This window comes from Pararge aegeria, chromosome 21 (genome assembly GCF_905163445.1).
Source record: "Pararge aegeria chromosome 21, ilParAegt1.1, whole genome shotgun sequence".
Taxonomy (NCBI): Eukaryota; Metazoa; Arthropoda; class Insecta; order Lepidoptera; family Nymphalidae; genus Pararge; species Pararge aegeria.
In genome coordinates, this window is record NC_053200.1 from 11,258,658 (window position 1) to 11,270,877 (window position 12,220).

Sequence of the window (12,220 nt, forward strand, 5' to 3'; positions counted from 1 at the left end):
CAACATTGCTTAACTAGCGCAATCGACAGATCTGCGCTGTCGACAATAAGTCAGGACCAAAACCAAAGATCATGAGATGCAGGAAATAAAAACAACCAATTTGATTCAGTTATTTTATTACTCTTAACCTAACTTGCATTACCAACCAATTTTTAAAATGAACTACTAAACAAAACGCGACTGACGTGATGATGAATTGATAACACTAAAAATTACATGGGCGCAGTATAAAAACATTCTTAAATACTTCAATTTCATTGGTGAATGTCCATGTTTACATGAAAAAAAATATCATTATCTATTAGTCTTCACGGAGAGTTGGAGATATCCATATTGTCTGGTGAATTTTTTTCGTCTGCGATGTCAATTGACTTACTGTCGAGTAAAGAGTTAATTTTCTCCTCTAAAACAACGGGGAGATGGGGTGTACGGTCTCGGGACTTCCTCTCATGAGGAGTTTTAGAATCTCTGTGAGAGCGACTCTTGGATGTACGGCTTTGAGAACGCGAGCGTTTACGGTCACGCGATCGAGAACGTTTTCTATCCCTAGAACGCGTTCGTTTCCTATCCCTCGACCTGGTTCTTTTCCTATCCCTCGAACGGGAGCGTTTTCTGTCCCTCGATCTGGACCGTTTCCTATCGCGAGACCGTGATCTCTTTCTATCTTTAGAACGCGTTCTTCGCCGCGATCTCGATCGTTTCCTTCTCGATCTAGACCGAGATCTGCGCTTGGAACGGGAGCGATCACGTTTGCGGTCCCTTGAACGGGATCTATCTTTTTTCTTTACGGGCGTTTTCTCTTTTTCTTTAACTTCTTTCTCCTTTTCCTTTCCCTTTTCTACTTCGATTTTTTCTTTATCATCAACCGGTGTAGACGCTTTTGATTTAACTTCTACGCTCGTGCCGTTGGTTTCGGGCCCAGTCATTTCGGGTATCACTTCTTCCCGTTCCTCTTTTTCGACTTCTTTGGGTGGAGATTTTGACTTGTCCTTGTCCTTGTCCTTGTCCTTATCCTTATCCCTGTCCTTCTCTCGTTTGTCTTTGTCACCGGAATCTTTCTTGTCTTTGCGATCACGCGAGCGGTCGCGTTTGGAGCGCGAGCTGCGATGGCGAGACCGGGAGCGGGACCGACGCGAGCTACGGTGGCGCGAACGGGATCTGCAAATTAAAGGTCATACTCATATTCTTTTAAACTTACAAATAACCATAGAGGATAAGGCGTAGACTGGGGCAGGGACGAGGGCAGCTGAAAATCTCACAAAAAATGTATGAAAGTATGTCTCTTAAAAAATTTATGGCGGCCAAGATACAGACAGACAGACAAAAATCTAAAAAATACAGTTTTCGGTTCGGTATCGATTATAGAAAAGCACTAAAAAAAATTTTACAAAACAGACGCGGACAATCTGCCTTTCAAAAAACTAACTTCCCCCAGACCAGTTGAAGAGCTACCACCAGGTTCGATTTACGGCAGGGGCAATTTGGGAATTTATAATTTCTGAATTTTCTCTGGTCTGGTAGGAGGCTTTGGCCGTGGCTAGTTACCACCTTCGCGTAGAAACCTATTAGGGGTATGACATACTCCTTAACAGGTCAGCACCATCATGGACTGCATCATCACTTACCATCAGGTGAGATTGCAGTCAAGGGCTAACTTGTAGCGGAATGAAAAACAAAACTTTCTTTCGGATTGTTGTATAGCGACAAATAGGATCTAAATAGTTAAATAAATGCTGCAAATTTGCATTACCTGGTGCGGTGTCTGTGTCGCGAGCGCGAGCGACGTGAGCGATGACGCGAGCGTGAGCGCGAGCGCTTGCTGCGGTGGCGTGAGCGCGACCGACGGGAGCGTGACCGAGACCGCCGACGGGATCGGGATCGAGACCTGGTTCTCAATAACACAAATTTTATAAGTGATATACTTTGGACAGTGTGGTCAGGAACTATTCGATCTCATCCCTTCCTCACCATTCTACCATCGCACTGCAAGAAAATCTCAAAAACTCGCACGAAGCGGTTTCCATCATTATATGCATGGCTGGGGTTTGGAAAGCCCTTCAGAGTTCTGTGTTTCCTAATTCTTACAACCTGAGTATCTTTAAAACAAGAATGAATGGGCATCTTGTAGGCAAGCGTGTCCCATCTTAAGCCACATCTACACTTTCTATAAGGTGAGATTTTGGTTAAGCGCTGGTCTATTACAGTTAAAAAAAAGAAGAAAAGAAGAAGATTCAAAACGAGTTGTTCCTTGCTTGACAATGCTAACTACCAGACGAACGTGACCGTTCTGGCAACCTTTTTAAGCAAATAAAAGTAAAGTTAAGTTAAAACAGTATTTTGAAAATATTAAGCAATAAATGGGAAAATCCCTTTATGGAGCACTGGGTTGGTACACACACATACACATAAGCGCTCAAGAGGGTACTTATCTTAATTAGGAGATATGTTTGGCCAATTTTAATTAATAAAATAGTTAATAGGGTAATTGTTACAAGCTATGGAATTTTATACAAAATAAATGTTGTTATTAATATAATTATTAGAAATAATTCTTATGATAGGTAAATGTATGTTTTAATTACCTTCTCTTATCCTTAGAGAGCATCCCGATAACAGGGTCAATAGCGGCCGAGATCAGGTTCTGGGCCTCCTTCACACGGCACATGGCCTCCTCTATCTCCCTCTGCGCCGCTTCATTGCTCTTAGTCTGAGGCTTACATATTGCTTGAGTGGCATGGTGTACCTGCACCGAAATTGGTTTAATGGAATTGAAATTGTCGGAATCACCTAGTACATAACGGTGCCAATACGGTGGTACACAAAGGCAAAGACATTTTTCAACTGTACTTTATTGGCAGGGATGGCATAACTTTTGGCTCACAATGAATTTTAGGCCTTGTGTAAAATCGTAGTGGCACCAATATTGTTGTTGGGAAAGAATCATGCCATAACAGTATGTTTGCTCATCATCATTCTTGTTAAGAGAGAGAGATATAAAAGCTTAGAAACCCCCACACAGCTTTAATGTGGATTGACAGGCTTGAGTTTCACTGTAAGCTTATAATTATTATCAATATTTCTTAGTAATAATGACTGGGCATGATGGGCAATCTGCTTTAAAAACACAACCAAATTTGCACCTGAATCAACTGACCATGGATTAATATTGCTAATCAATAATGTTTACAAGTGAAACTAAATTACGATAATTGTTTCAGACACTCATTTGAAACATGTTGGTGACTTTATGTTTGATGTCATTTTTTGCAAAGAATGTTATTCCAACAATTTTTTTTAATACAAATTTTAATTTGCAACAATTGTGAAAAATTGCCAGAAACAAATGATTAAATTTAACAAAATGTTCACTATTTCTATTCAGGTAGATTAAACAGGATGACCTCTACAAAACTAATTTTTCAATTACCAGTCAAGAATTTGCGGAGAACTTCCTTACATGTGTATGTAAGGAATATAAACTCAATGGCTGCCCTTTAAACATTAAAACCAAGTGTGCCAATCTTTCAACTGTCATGGCATGATTTAATGTGAAACACCAAATGTTCATGATATATTATGGAACATCATTGCAAAAATTTGCTTTCATATCAAATTAACATAAAATATCTACATACTTTGTGTGATAAGAGAAATATAATCTGATAATCTGATCATAGGCTTTAAAATTTTAGAATGTCTATTTTATATTTACATATGTAGATTTTAGGTTATTAAATAACCTTAACTTTGGCTTAGTTATTAAAATAATTGACAGTACAAGATGTTTGACTGTTATTATTTTTATAAAAAAAATGCCTTATTTTTATTTCCATGTGCACCAAATGTACAAATGGCTTAAACTTTTCACATACAACATGAATTTATTTTAACTTCAAAATATTCAATTCTTTTGTGATGATTTATATGATTGGAATAACAGATCTTTCTGTTATTTAGAAACTGTACTACATTTGTATTGAAACATTAAAAAATAATCATTTAGGGCTCGTTTATGCAGACCTGTATTGCATGATTTTTACATAAGGCAAATAGTCTATGAATAGAGTGGAAGTGCATGAAGGGTCATAAACACAAACATATGATGACATGTGATGACGTTTACGAAGACACGTGGCTATACGACGACCCGCGGCGTTGCGTAGCGCACCTTAGCTTGCGCCGCCGCTGGCGTTGCCGCGAGTGCCGCTGCAATGCCCGCCGTCAGCAACTCTGCATATCAAGCAAATTCTTCTGCATGGCAACGCTCTCATACATCTCCATATGTTTGAATTGACTGCACAACACAATGTCTCCATAAATGAGCCCTTACAGTTCATAATGAATAGTTTACACAGTCTCTACATTTTATCTTTGGTGCTAACGTTTGTCTGGACATTGTAGAATTTGTAGTCTGCAGCCGGCTTTCACAATTTCATGAACTTTCAAGTTACTACTTACACAATATATTAGCTCTGCAACTGTTTAAACAAATGCAGATGCAGATGTTGCCCTTACAAACGGGATGGGTCTCTGGGATGTAGACGTCTGTAACATTCTAGATTCCTACTTATGTAGACATGTGTTTACAAGACATACTTAAAATAGGCTTAAAACTAAATCATTTGAGAGAAACAGAGTAGTTTAATGGTAAAATGGGTAAATGCTGCAATATAGATTAATACAGTAGGATTATATCAACATTTCTACGAGTGAAATGTTGTTATCAACGTTGACTCCTGCCACCTCAAGTATGCAAGACTAGTAATGGTGAAACAACAATGCAGTTGTCCTGTGCAGGCTGGCGCAGCAAATGGCATGAGTAGATTCATAAGACAGCTTGAAAAAATAAAAACAGATTACATATGTCTATTATAAACAATATCAGTTTATAACCTCAATTTAAAGTGATATTTGGATTCTCTTTATATCATTCAAAAATGATATATTAATAGTAGTAATGTATTTACCAAAATAGTCTGTCCAGCAATAGTAGTTCCATTCAGCTGGAGTGCTTTAATAACACTTTCTTGTTCGGACATCTCGAGCAGCGCATACTTCAGTTGGTCTACATCTCTGTCACAGAAACGCAAATAGTTGACCTCACCAGCTTGGCAAAAGTGATCTATTATTTGCTGATATGTTAATGCACCCACATCTATGAGTAGCAGCGTTCGCCGGATTTCTTCAATCTTCCGTGAGTCGTACGCTGCTGGTAACGGCGGATAGAGCGGTAGTCCTGTGGCTGCTAACTTCGGATCATAAGTCTGTATAACCTGACTGGGTGGAGCGCCCTCTAAAGTATTGATAACGTGGGCTGGGAGACGTGGCTCCACATTGTTAAGACCAGGCACCAACGATCCGTTACTCGACATTTCCAGCGCCTTATGCTCGTCCGGGATCTCACCGGACTGCATAGGGATGACAATTAACGCGCGATCAATGAACACGGTATTCGTCATGTGCTGAGCGACGTTGACCGTCGCAGAGTCATAGTACTTCACATAACATATACGAGACTGCACGGGGCAGGAGACATCTCGTATCGTAGGATACAACCTGATATCATCTATTTTCCCTAGATATCCAAACAGGGTTTGCATTTGATCCTTAGTCGCCTGAGGAGCGATGTTGGTGACTTGAATCACCCGAGTGCTGCTTGACACCATTTTTACCGATTTGCACATTAAGACTCGGTTTTGAGCGTAAAAATTAGGTCTTTAAAGTTTTAAGTGCATAATAATCACATCTTGCAAGCAGTTTGTTACGATTAAGGGAACACTAAATAAATTCAATGATTACTCGTGAAAAAACACGCCACACGCTTGCTAAAGCTGCAATTTTTTTGACAGCTCATCTTGCCCACAGACTACTCTCTTCTGATAGGGTTACCATGTGTTATAAGATATTTTGTTTTATGCATCATAGACTCGAATGATACTAATTACGAATCGTTCGTAAGGTAAAAAGTTTGTTTTGCGATTGTTGGCGCATTCTTTCCGTTTTTATATACTATCAATCAATAGCGTTTGTCTCGAAAAAAAATTGTTTTATTTTATGATTTATAGAAATTAATGCTATATTTTCTAGTTGTGTGAAATTAAATAATATTAAAAAATAATAATGTTTAGGATTACACAAGCATAAGTGATATTTTTAATACAGCCAAATACCCTGAAATTATTGGGATACAAACATATATTATATGTATCATCTTGGTATCATCTTTGGTCAAACGTCATATTTCCGACCATACAGTCTGGTAGCACTTGACTATGGAGGGTAGAGGTAAGGAGAGTCATCTTATATGGGAGAAAAGTTGAAAAAGTGTCCAGTTGTTGCGCTAAATAACAGTTCAAAAATCCTCCACAATGGCGCTAGTGGATGCACTGGGTATGGCATGAATGTAGCAATCGTAGATGAATTGATGTATGCCGAGTTAAAAAAATTCATGTCATTATCGACTAAAGTAGTTATAGTAGTATTGAGAATTTCAACAACTTACGTTGTACAAAATATTGTGGTAAATATAACCTTACTTCCTTGTATCTCCATATATCCTTGTTTATTTTTCAAGCCTTCTCTAACAATATTTATATTTGGCGCTTCTTTTAAGAGTTACCCTGATGCAAATGTGGCGCCATCCTAATTTAATACATTTTGACGACACTTTTTCATATACACAGATGACTCTCCTTACCTCTACCCTCCATACACTTGACCTACAATTATTTTATATTTTTATTTATAAACTGGCTTTACTCGGGGTTTTAGCCCTTTGCATCCAAAGACCATTACAATGAGTATACTAGCAGTATGCATTAGTAACACCAATGTTTGTACCCTAACAAGAAGATATAGTTTTAAATTACCTACATTGTTAACATAGGTTAAAGCAGATATTCAACAGATATTAAACTCTTAACTGATTTCTATGCTTCATCTAAATGCGGATTATATTAGGGACTACTTGTCAATTTGGATTTAAAAATAAATAATAGTGCTTAAATCTAACCATGTTACCAAAAACAGACTTTAAGAATGTTTTTTTTTTAAATTGCCACGTTAACGGTCTCATCAAATCGCATCACTGCATCTGTGTGTAAAGCGATCGATCGACAATATTGCTTTTTAAATATAATATAACTAATGGATAATGGGAAAATAATAGAAATTGGTCAGTACTAATACTTAATTACATAAGTATTTGTGTAATGCAGTCATTATACAAATACTTCTGTTAATACTCCACATAAAATATAAGATATAGCGAATCTCCGATTTACTTTGATGAGGATTATTTGGTTTTTAATACTTCTATTATATTTAAATTCTTTTCCAGTTTTATTTTGATAAAAATAAAGTAATCGTCACGCGCAGGTAACTGTTAGCTGCCGGGAATGACCCACATACTATTTTTAAATTTTTTTTGTTTATTTAAAATTATAAACAAATATTATTTCCCTAAAATATAAAGTCGAAAATCGTATTATATCCATCTATCTATTTATATCCATTTTAGATTTCTTTTAATTCGTGTGCGTGTGCCTCATTTGTGCAGCTCACAGTAGGGATAAATAGTTCCCAAACACTTACTCGGTAGTTTGGATTCTCATAGTAGATAATTGGTGTGATTATTCTGTGGATGGCAATTCCAATTGGCGCCAAAAAACTTCCGTAGGTATTTTATTTACTGTACATATTTTAATAACGCGTAATTAAAATTAATTTATTTAATATTATTTATTTAATTTATGGAAAAATGTCTTCTAATAAAGTAAATGACTTAAAATTAAAGCTACAATCAGGTAATACCCGAATTAATAGAGGACTTATTAATAATCTATATCTGTAGGTATACCAAGTCGAAAAGGTGTAATATTTAAATTTACAATTCTCATTTCTCTCTTTTCCATGCATAAATCTTCTTTGCTATAGTATAAACTTATAAAGTTAAAGATGGATGCATAGAATAGGTATAATATATCAGCTCATATGAGTTGAACCTTTGGTTTCGTTATTAGTTCTACGGATGTCATCATTTCTGATTTGATCACGTAGAGGCTCTCGCCCGCTAAGTGACTCTGAGCTTTCATATGAGGCCCGTAAGCGACCACGTTTAAGATCCGTGAGTCATCACTGTAATTGACATTAAAGCTCGTGAACTGGCATTGCAGCAACGTGGGTATGTTTTTTTTGCTCCACTGCATACCCTTGTCTGCAATCTCGCCTGATGGTACAGTCTAATACGGTAACGGGCTAAGCTGTTAGAGGATGGCAGTTATATTAAACCCATACTTCTAATCGGTTTCTACGCGACATCGTACCGGAACGCTAAAGCGGGACATCTGTGCCGGTAGGGTGGTAACTAGTCACGGCTAAAGCCTTCTACCTGACCAGGCCAGAGAAATTCAGAAATTATAAATGACCAAATTGCCCCTGCAAGGAATCGAGCCGCTAACCCAAGGAAGTCGTCAGACTTGAATGTTTGGAATTAATCTTTTAATTGAAGAAAGATTTATTTTATTTATTATTGACAAATAGCCACCAGACGGAATCTAAGAAACGGGAAAGTGGAAAATGAATTAAATAGTATGGAACGCGCTCTGATTGAAGATATTTCATTGATCAAATCCGAATGTGATTTTATGTTGCAACAGATGCAGGTAATCATAAGAAGTTTAAAGGTTTATTAAATGTAAATTATTTTGCAAAGTGAAAAAATGCCCTTTTTCCCTAAACGTGATTTCCTAAAGCAGAGCAAAAGCTCGAAAACCTTTATTTCAGGTCTGTGCGTGTGTCTGTATTTCAGTGCGTGCGCGAGCGCGTCTGTGTGTTTGTGTGCATTTCTGTCTACCTGTGGTATCGTAGCTCCCGTAAATGAAAATCGGTCCAAGATGGCCGTCGTGACAAAATGGCGGATTACGTATTTTTTCACAAGTCTCTCATATGGTTATCAATTGAAAGGACTAGTAGTAGTAGAAATTGTAGTAGTATTGATGAGTACAATTTACACCACATGGTCTGTTGTATTATATTATTAGCGTCTATAGTATATATGTAGATAGAATCTACATAGCGTAATCAGAAATAACCAGTTTTTATACCCAGGATCTAAAGAATCAAATATCTCAAGTGACTCATCAAATATCAATCATTGAAATATGCAGCGTCTCCGAGAAGTCTAAAATAGAAAGTCACCTTCAGAATATTAACGCTCACAAACAAGGATTCGATGCTATGAACGCGAGAGGTAATCTTCAGTTATTAATGTAAAAAAAAATCAGAAATCATAAATTCCCAAAATGACCTTGAAACTACAGCTCTCACCGCTGCTGCTTCAGAGATGTGGTAAAAACTCACTTATTGTCTAATTAACACATAGCATACGTACATTTTATCCCGAATAATACGATATTATATTTGTACATAATATGTTTATATGATATCATACATGTTGCATATTGAAGAGCGCAAGATATCTGAACTCCATAACAAAGAACTCGAGCATAAACAACAGGCGGAGGAAGAAATCGAACGTCAGAAATTAGCAAAGATTTTGGAGATGAACGAACGTAAAGGCATACAGGCAGCCGCTGTAGAAAGCGAATGCGAAGCTATAGAACGCGAATGCAATGTTTTGACGGTAGGAATTTTAACGATAATGTAGAACAATAACATATGAACATTATCTACTGCCTAGTTGTTTCAGGCTAGGCCCATGCTCCTTAGACTTTGTCCGTCCTTGGACTCATCATGCTGCTACAATGCGGGTTGGCGGACTATAACGATTATTATTAACAACTATACTGGCTTACATAAAAAATACAAGAAAGCTCTTGGAACTGTAAAAAAGATCCAAGAGCCACACAATAGGCAGATATTTTTTTATAACATAAAACGACCCAAAAGATCACAACTCAGAAGTTACTTTTGGCTCTACCAACCTTCCTTCCTGCTAAACTACGTCCAATTATTTGTAGTAACAGATTTGTTGTGTTGACATAGCAAACCCTGTTAATAACTGGATACCCGTCTTATCATCAACATCATGTCAACCAACAACAACAGCTGGACATAGGTCTTTTGTAGGGAGTTTCAAACATCAGGGTCCTTTGCTGCTTGGGTCCATCGGCTCCCTACGACTCTCTTGAAGTCATTGGTCCACTTCGTGGGGTGGGTGGGTGATCTTCTATCGCTGGGTTTACCAGTGCGAGGTCGCCAACATCTTCTGACAGTGCCAAATAACTGCGCGACTCTCTGAGCTACCCGTCTTATAGCTTTGTATGTATAATTATAGAAAAGAAACAAGGCCATAATGCTAAAGCTAAGACGCAAATTAGTAGACGCCGAAGACACCAGACGCAGGCTTATGACGCAAAATGGATTACCAGTCGTACCATCGTGTGACGATAATTAAATTACACCATTATAAAATATCACAACGAACAAATTTTGTTAATCTAATAAAGCATTTAAAGTACAATTGTTAATTTAATTTTTCCCTGATCTAGTGTTAAATCATGTAAAACACGATCAAGAAGTCGCTTTACTTATTACATAATCTTAATCACGAGCTCGTTCGCGTCACGCGACAACAACAAAATAACTAGGCCGCTGTAAAATGGATGAGCTTGGAGGCGATTCCAGTACTTGAGCGTTGGCTAGCATGAGCATACTCAAAATATTATTTAACATGTAGTTGCGTACGGTACACCTAGTCAATTCCTGCCTGGCATTTTGCTACATGATCTATCTAACACGATTCAGCGCTGATTTCAGTTTGGACCCTCAATAATGATGAAATATGTCACATAAATAACAGAGCTGCCTCATTGTAAACCATATCAGTGGCAGTCATAAGAACTGCGGATAGAAGTGCAAACACAATTCATTGAAATATCATTCAGCGAAATCACAATATTTACTATTCAAAAATCAGGCGTTAGTCCCTTATAGATTATTCTTTCATGATGGCTGGCCGTGGCTTAAGTATAGCAGTCTGAATATAGCTACTAAGTATTAAAACATTGGGTTAAGGAAAAAATATAAAAAAACCGTATTTTTTTTTTAATTTTATATCCGCACAAACAATAAACAGTTGCACAAATAAATATATACAGTCAATATAAAATAGTAAAACTATAAACATTGGTTAATACAAATGTTCTCCTTCGCAACTTTAACATTTGAAACATAAGTTTTAGATTTCGCTAAGTATTTTAAGTAAGGAATACACTCCTTTTTTTAAATACTACATTATATTGAAATTCCGTTTAACACGAAAAAGAACAACATCGTTAAAGTTTAAAAAAATATTCTGGATATCGCGAATGCAAAGCCAGTTTTTGGTACCTACATAATAAAAGAAGTAAAATTTTTATCCTATTATAAAACATCAATGGAATGGACAATTAATAAGAAATCAATGGTCTACTTAAAATCTTAACATATAAAAATAAAATGAAATTTATTACAGTTTCTTATGTTATATATAAAAAAATTGCAGTATTATTTTAATATTATCGACATTGTAGAATTATGGATATTATTTTTAGGATAGGCAAGTAGGTCTATATTGAAAATATTACTGCGAAAGCGATCCTTCTAAGAAACCTGATTCTGTTGCATTGACACACAATTGTATGTGACAACCAAATTAGTCGTTTTAATAAAAGATCTTAATGTGTGTGTCACATCCATATAGTGTTGAGATTTCAACGCCGTAAAGAATCAGGGCATAGAAAACAAATATTCGATTGCATGTTTTCAAGTGTAATTGCAGATTTTTTAATTAAAAATCTGAAATCCAAATCAATAGGTTTAATAATGGTTCTATTTATGGTTGTGGCAGACGGTAAAGTCGCACCACAAGAGTTTGTTTTTATCATTTTGGTAACGGAACCCTAAAAACTACCACCTCAATAAGTATAAGCGACTTTCTCAGTCTTTATTCGATGTTAGTAACAGGTCTATACAAATGGCACTACATGGATATAAGTACTTAATTCTTAGGAACACTTTTTAATATTTTTTTTATTAAAATTAAAGACATAAAAAAATATTTCTCATATACCTAGTATGTCTAAATATGAAGCGACGGCGTTTTTGTACATCTTAATTAATTGGAATATAGAAGACAATAGATAGCGATATAGCCTTGTAAATATATTATATATTTTTATTAAGTGTATGGGAACCGATCCGTTCTTTTAAAGCCTTA

General features: G+C 36.5%; 2 protein-coding genes across 3 annotated transcripts; one reads left to right on the forward strand and one right to left on the reverse strand.

The window, feature by feature from the left end:
* Nucleotides 1-99: 99 nt before the first annotated feature.
* On the reverse strand, nucleotides 100-5,855 carry LOC120632983 (probable splicing factor, arginine/serine-rich 7). 2 transcript variants are annotated; one of them, XM_039902994.1, is made up of 4 exons: nucleotides 4,968-5,855; nucleotides 2,583-2,743; nucleotides 1,751-1,885; nucleotides 100-1,158 (listed from the first exon to the last, which is right to left on the reverse strand). In XM_039902994.1, the coding sequence occupies exons 1-4, from the start codon at nucleotides 5,682-5,684 to the stop codon at nucleotides 309-311; spliced, it is 1,863 nt and encodes a 620-aa protein (XP_039758928.1). In that variant the 5' UTR covers nucleotides 5,685-5,855; the 3' UTR covers nucleotides 100-308. The 2 variants fall into 2 exon arrangements, with proteins under 2 accessions (XP_039758928.1, XP_039758927.1); XM_039902993.1 differs by having other exon boundaries at nucleotides 1,751-1,891.
* A 1,904-nt stretch (nucleotides 5,856-7,759) lies between these two features.
* On the forward strand, nucleotides 7,760-10,417 carry LOC120633441. Its single transcript, XM_039903649.1, has 5 exons — nucleotides 7,760-7,805; nucleotides 8,542-8,663; nucleotides 9,109-9,250; nucleotides 9,468-9,643; nucleotides 10,298-10,417. Exons 1-5 carry the CDS (start codon nucleotides 7,760-7,762, stop codon nucleotides 10,415-10,417), a joined length of 606 nt encoding a protein of 201 aa, XP_039759583.1.
* Nucleotides 10,418-12,220: the final 1,803 nt, after the last annotated feature.

Bases quoted from the DNA above. Each gene is read 5' to 3' on its own strand.
- LOC120633441 (XM_039903649.1), top strand. From the start codon at position 7,760: ATGTCTTCTAATAAAGTAAATGACTTAAAATTAAAGCTACAATCAG. The intron at 8,664-9,108 runs GTAATCATAAGA...TTTTATACCCAG, and splicing joins TTATGTTGCAACAGATGCAG to GATCTAAAGAATCAAATATC. The intron at 9,644-10,297 runs GTAGGAATTTTA...GTATAATTATAG, and splicing joins GCGAATGCAATGTTTTGACG to AAAAGAAACAAGGCCATAAT.
- LOC120632983 (XM_039902993.1), bottom strand. From the start codon at position 5,684: ATGTGCAAATCGGTAAAAATGGTGTCAAGCAGCACTCGGGTGATTCAA. The intron at 2,744-4,967 runs GTAAATACATTA...ATTTCGGTGCAG, and splicing joins TTGCTGGACAGACTATTTTG to GTACACCATGCCACTCAAGC. The intron at 1,159-1,750 runs GTAATGCAAATT...TTTAATTTGCAG, and splicing joins CGACACAGACACCGCACCAG to ATCCCGTTCGCGCCACCGTA.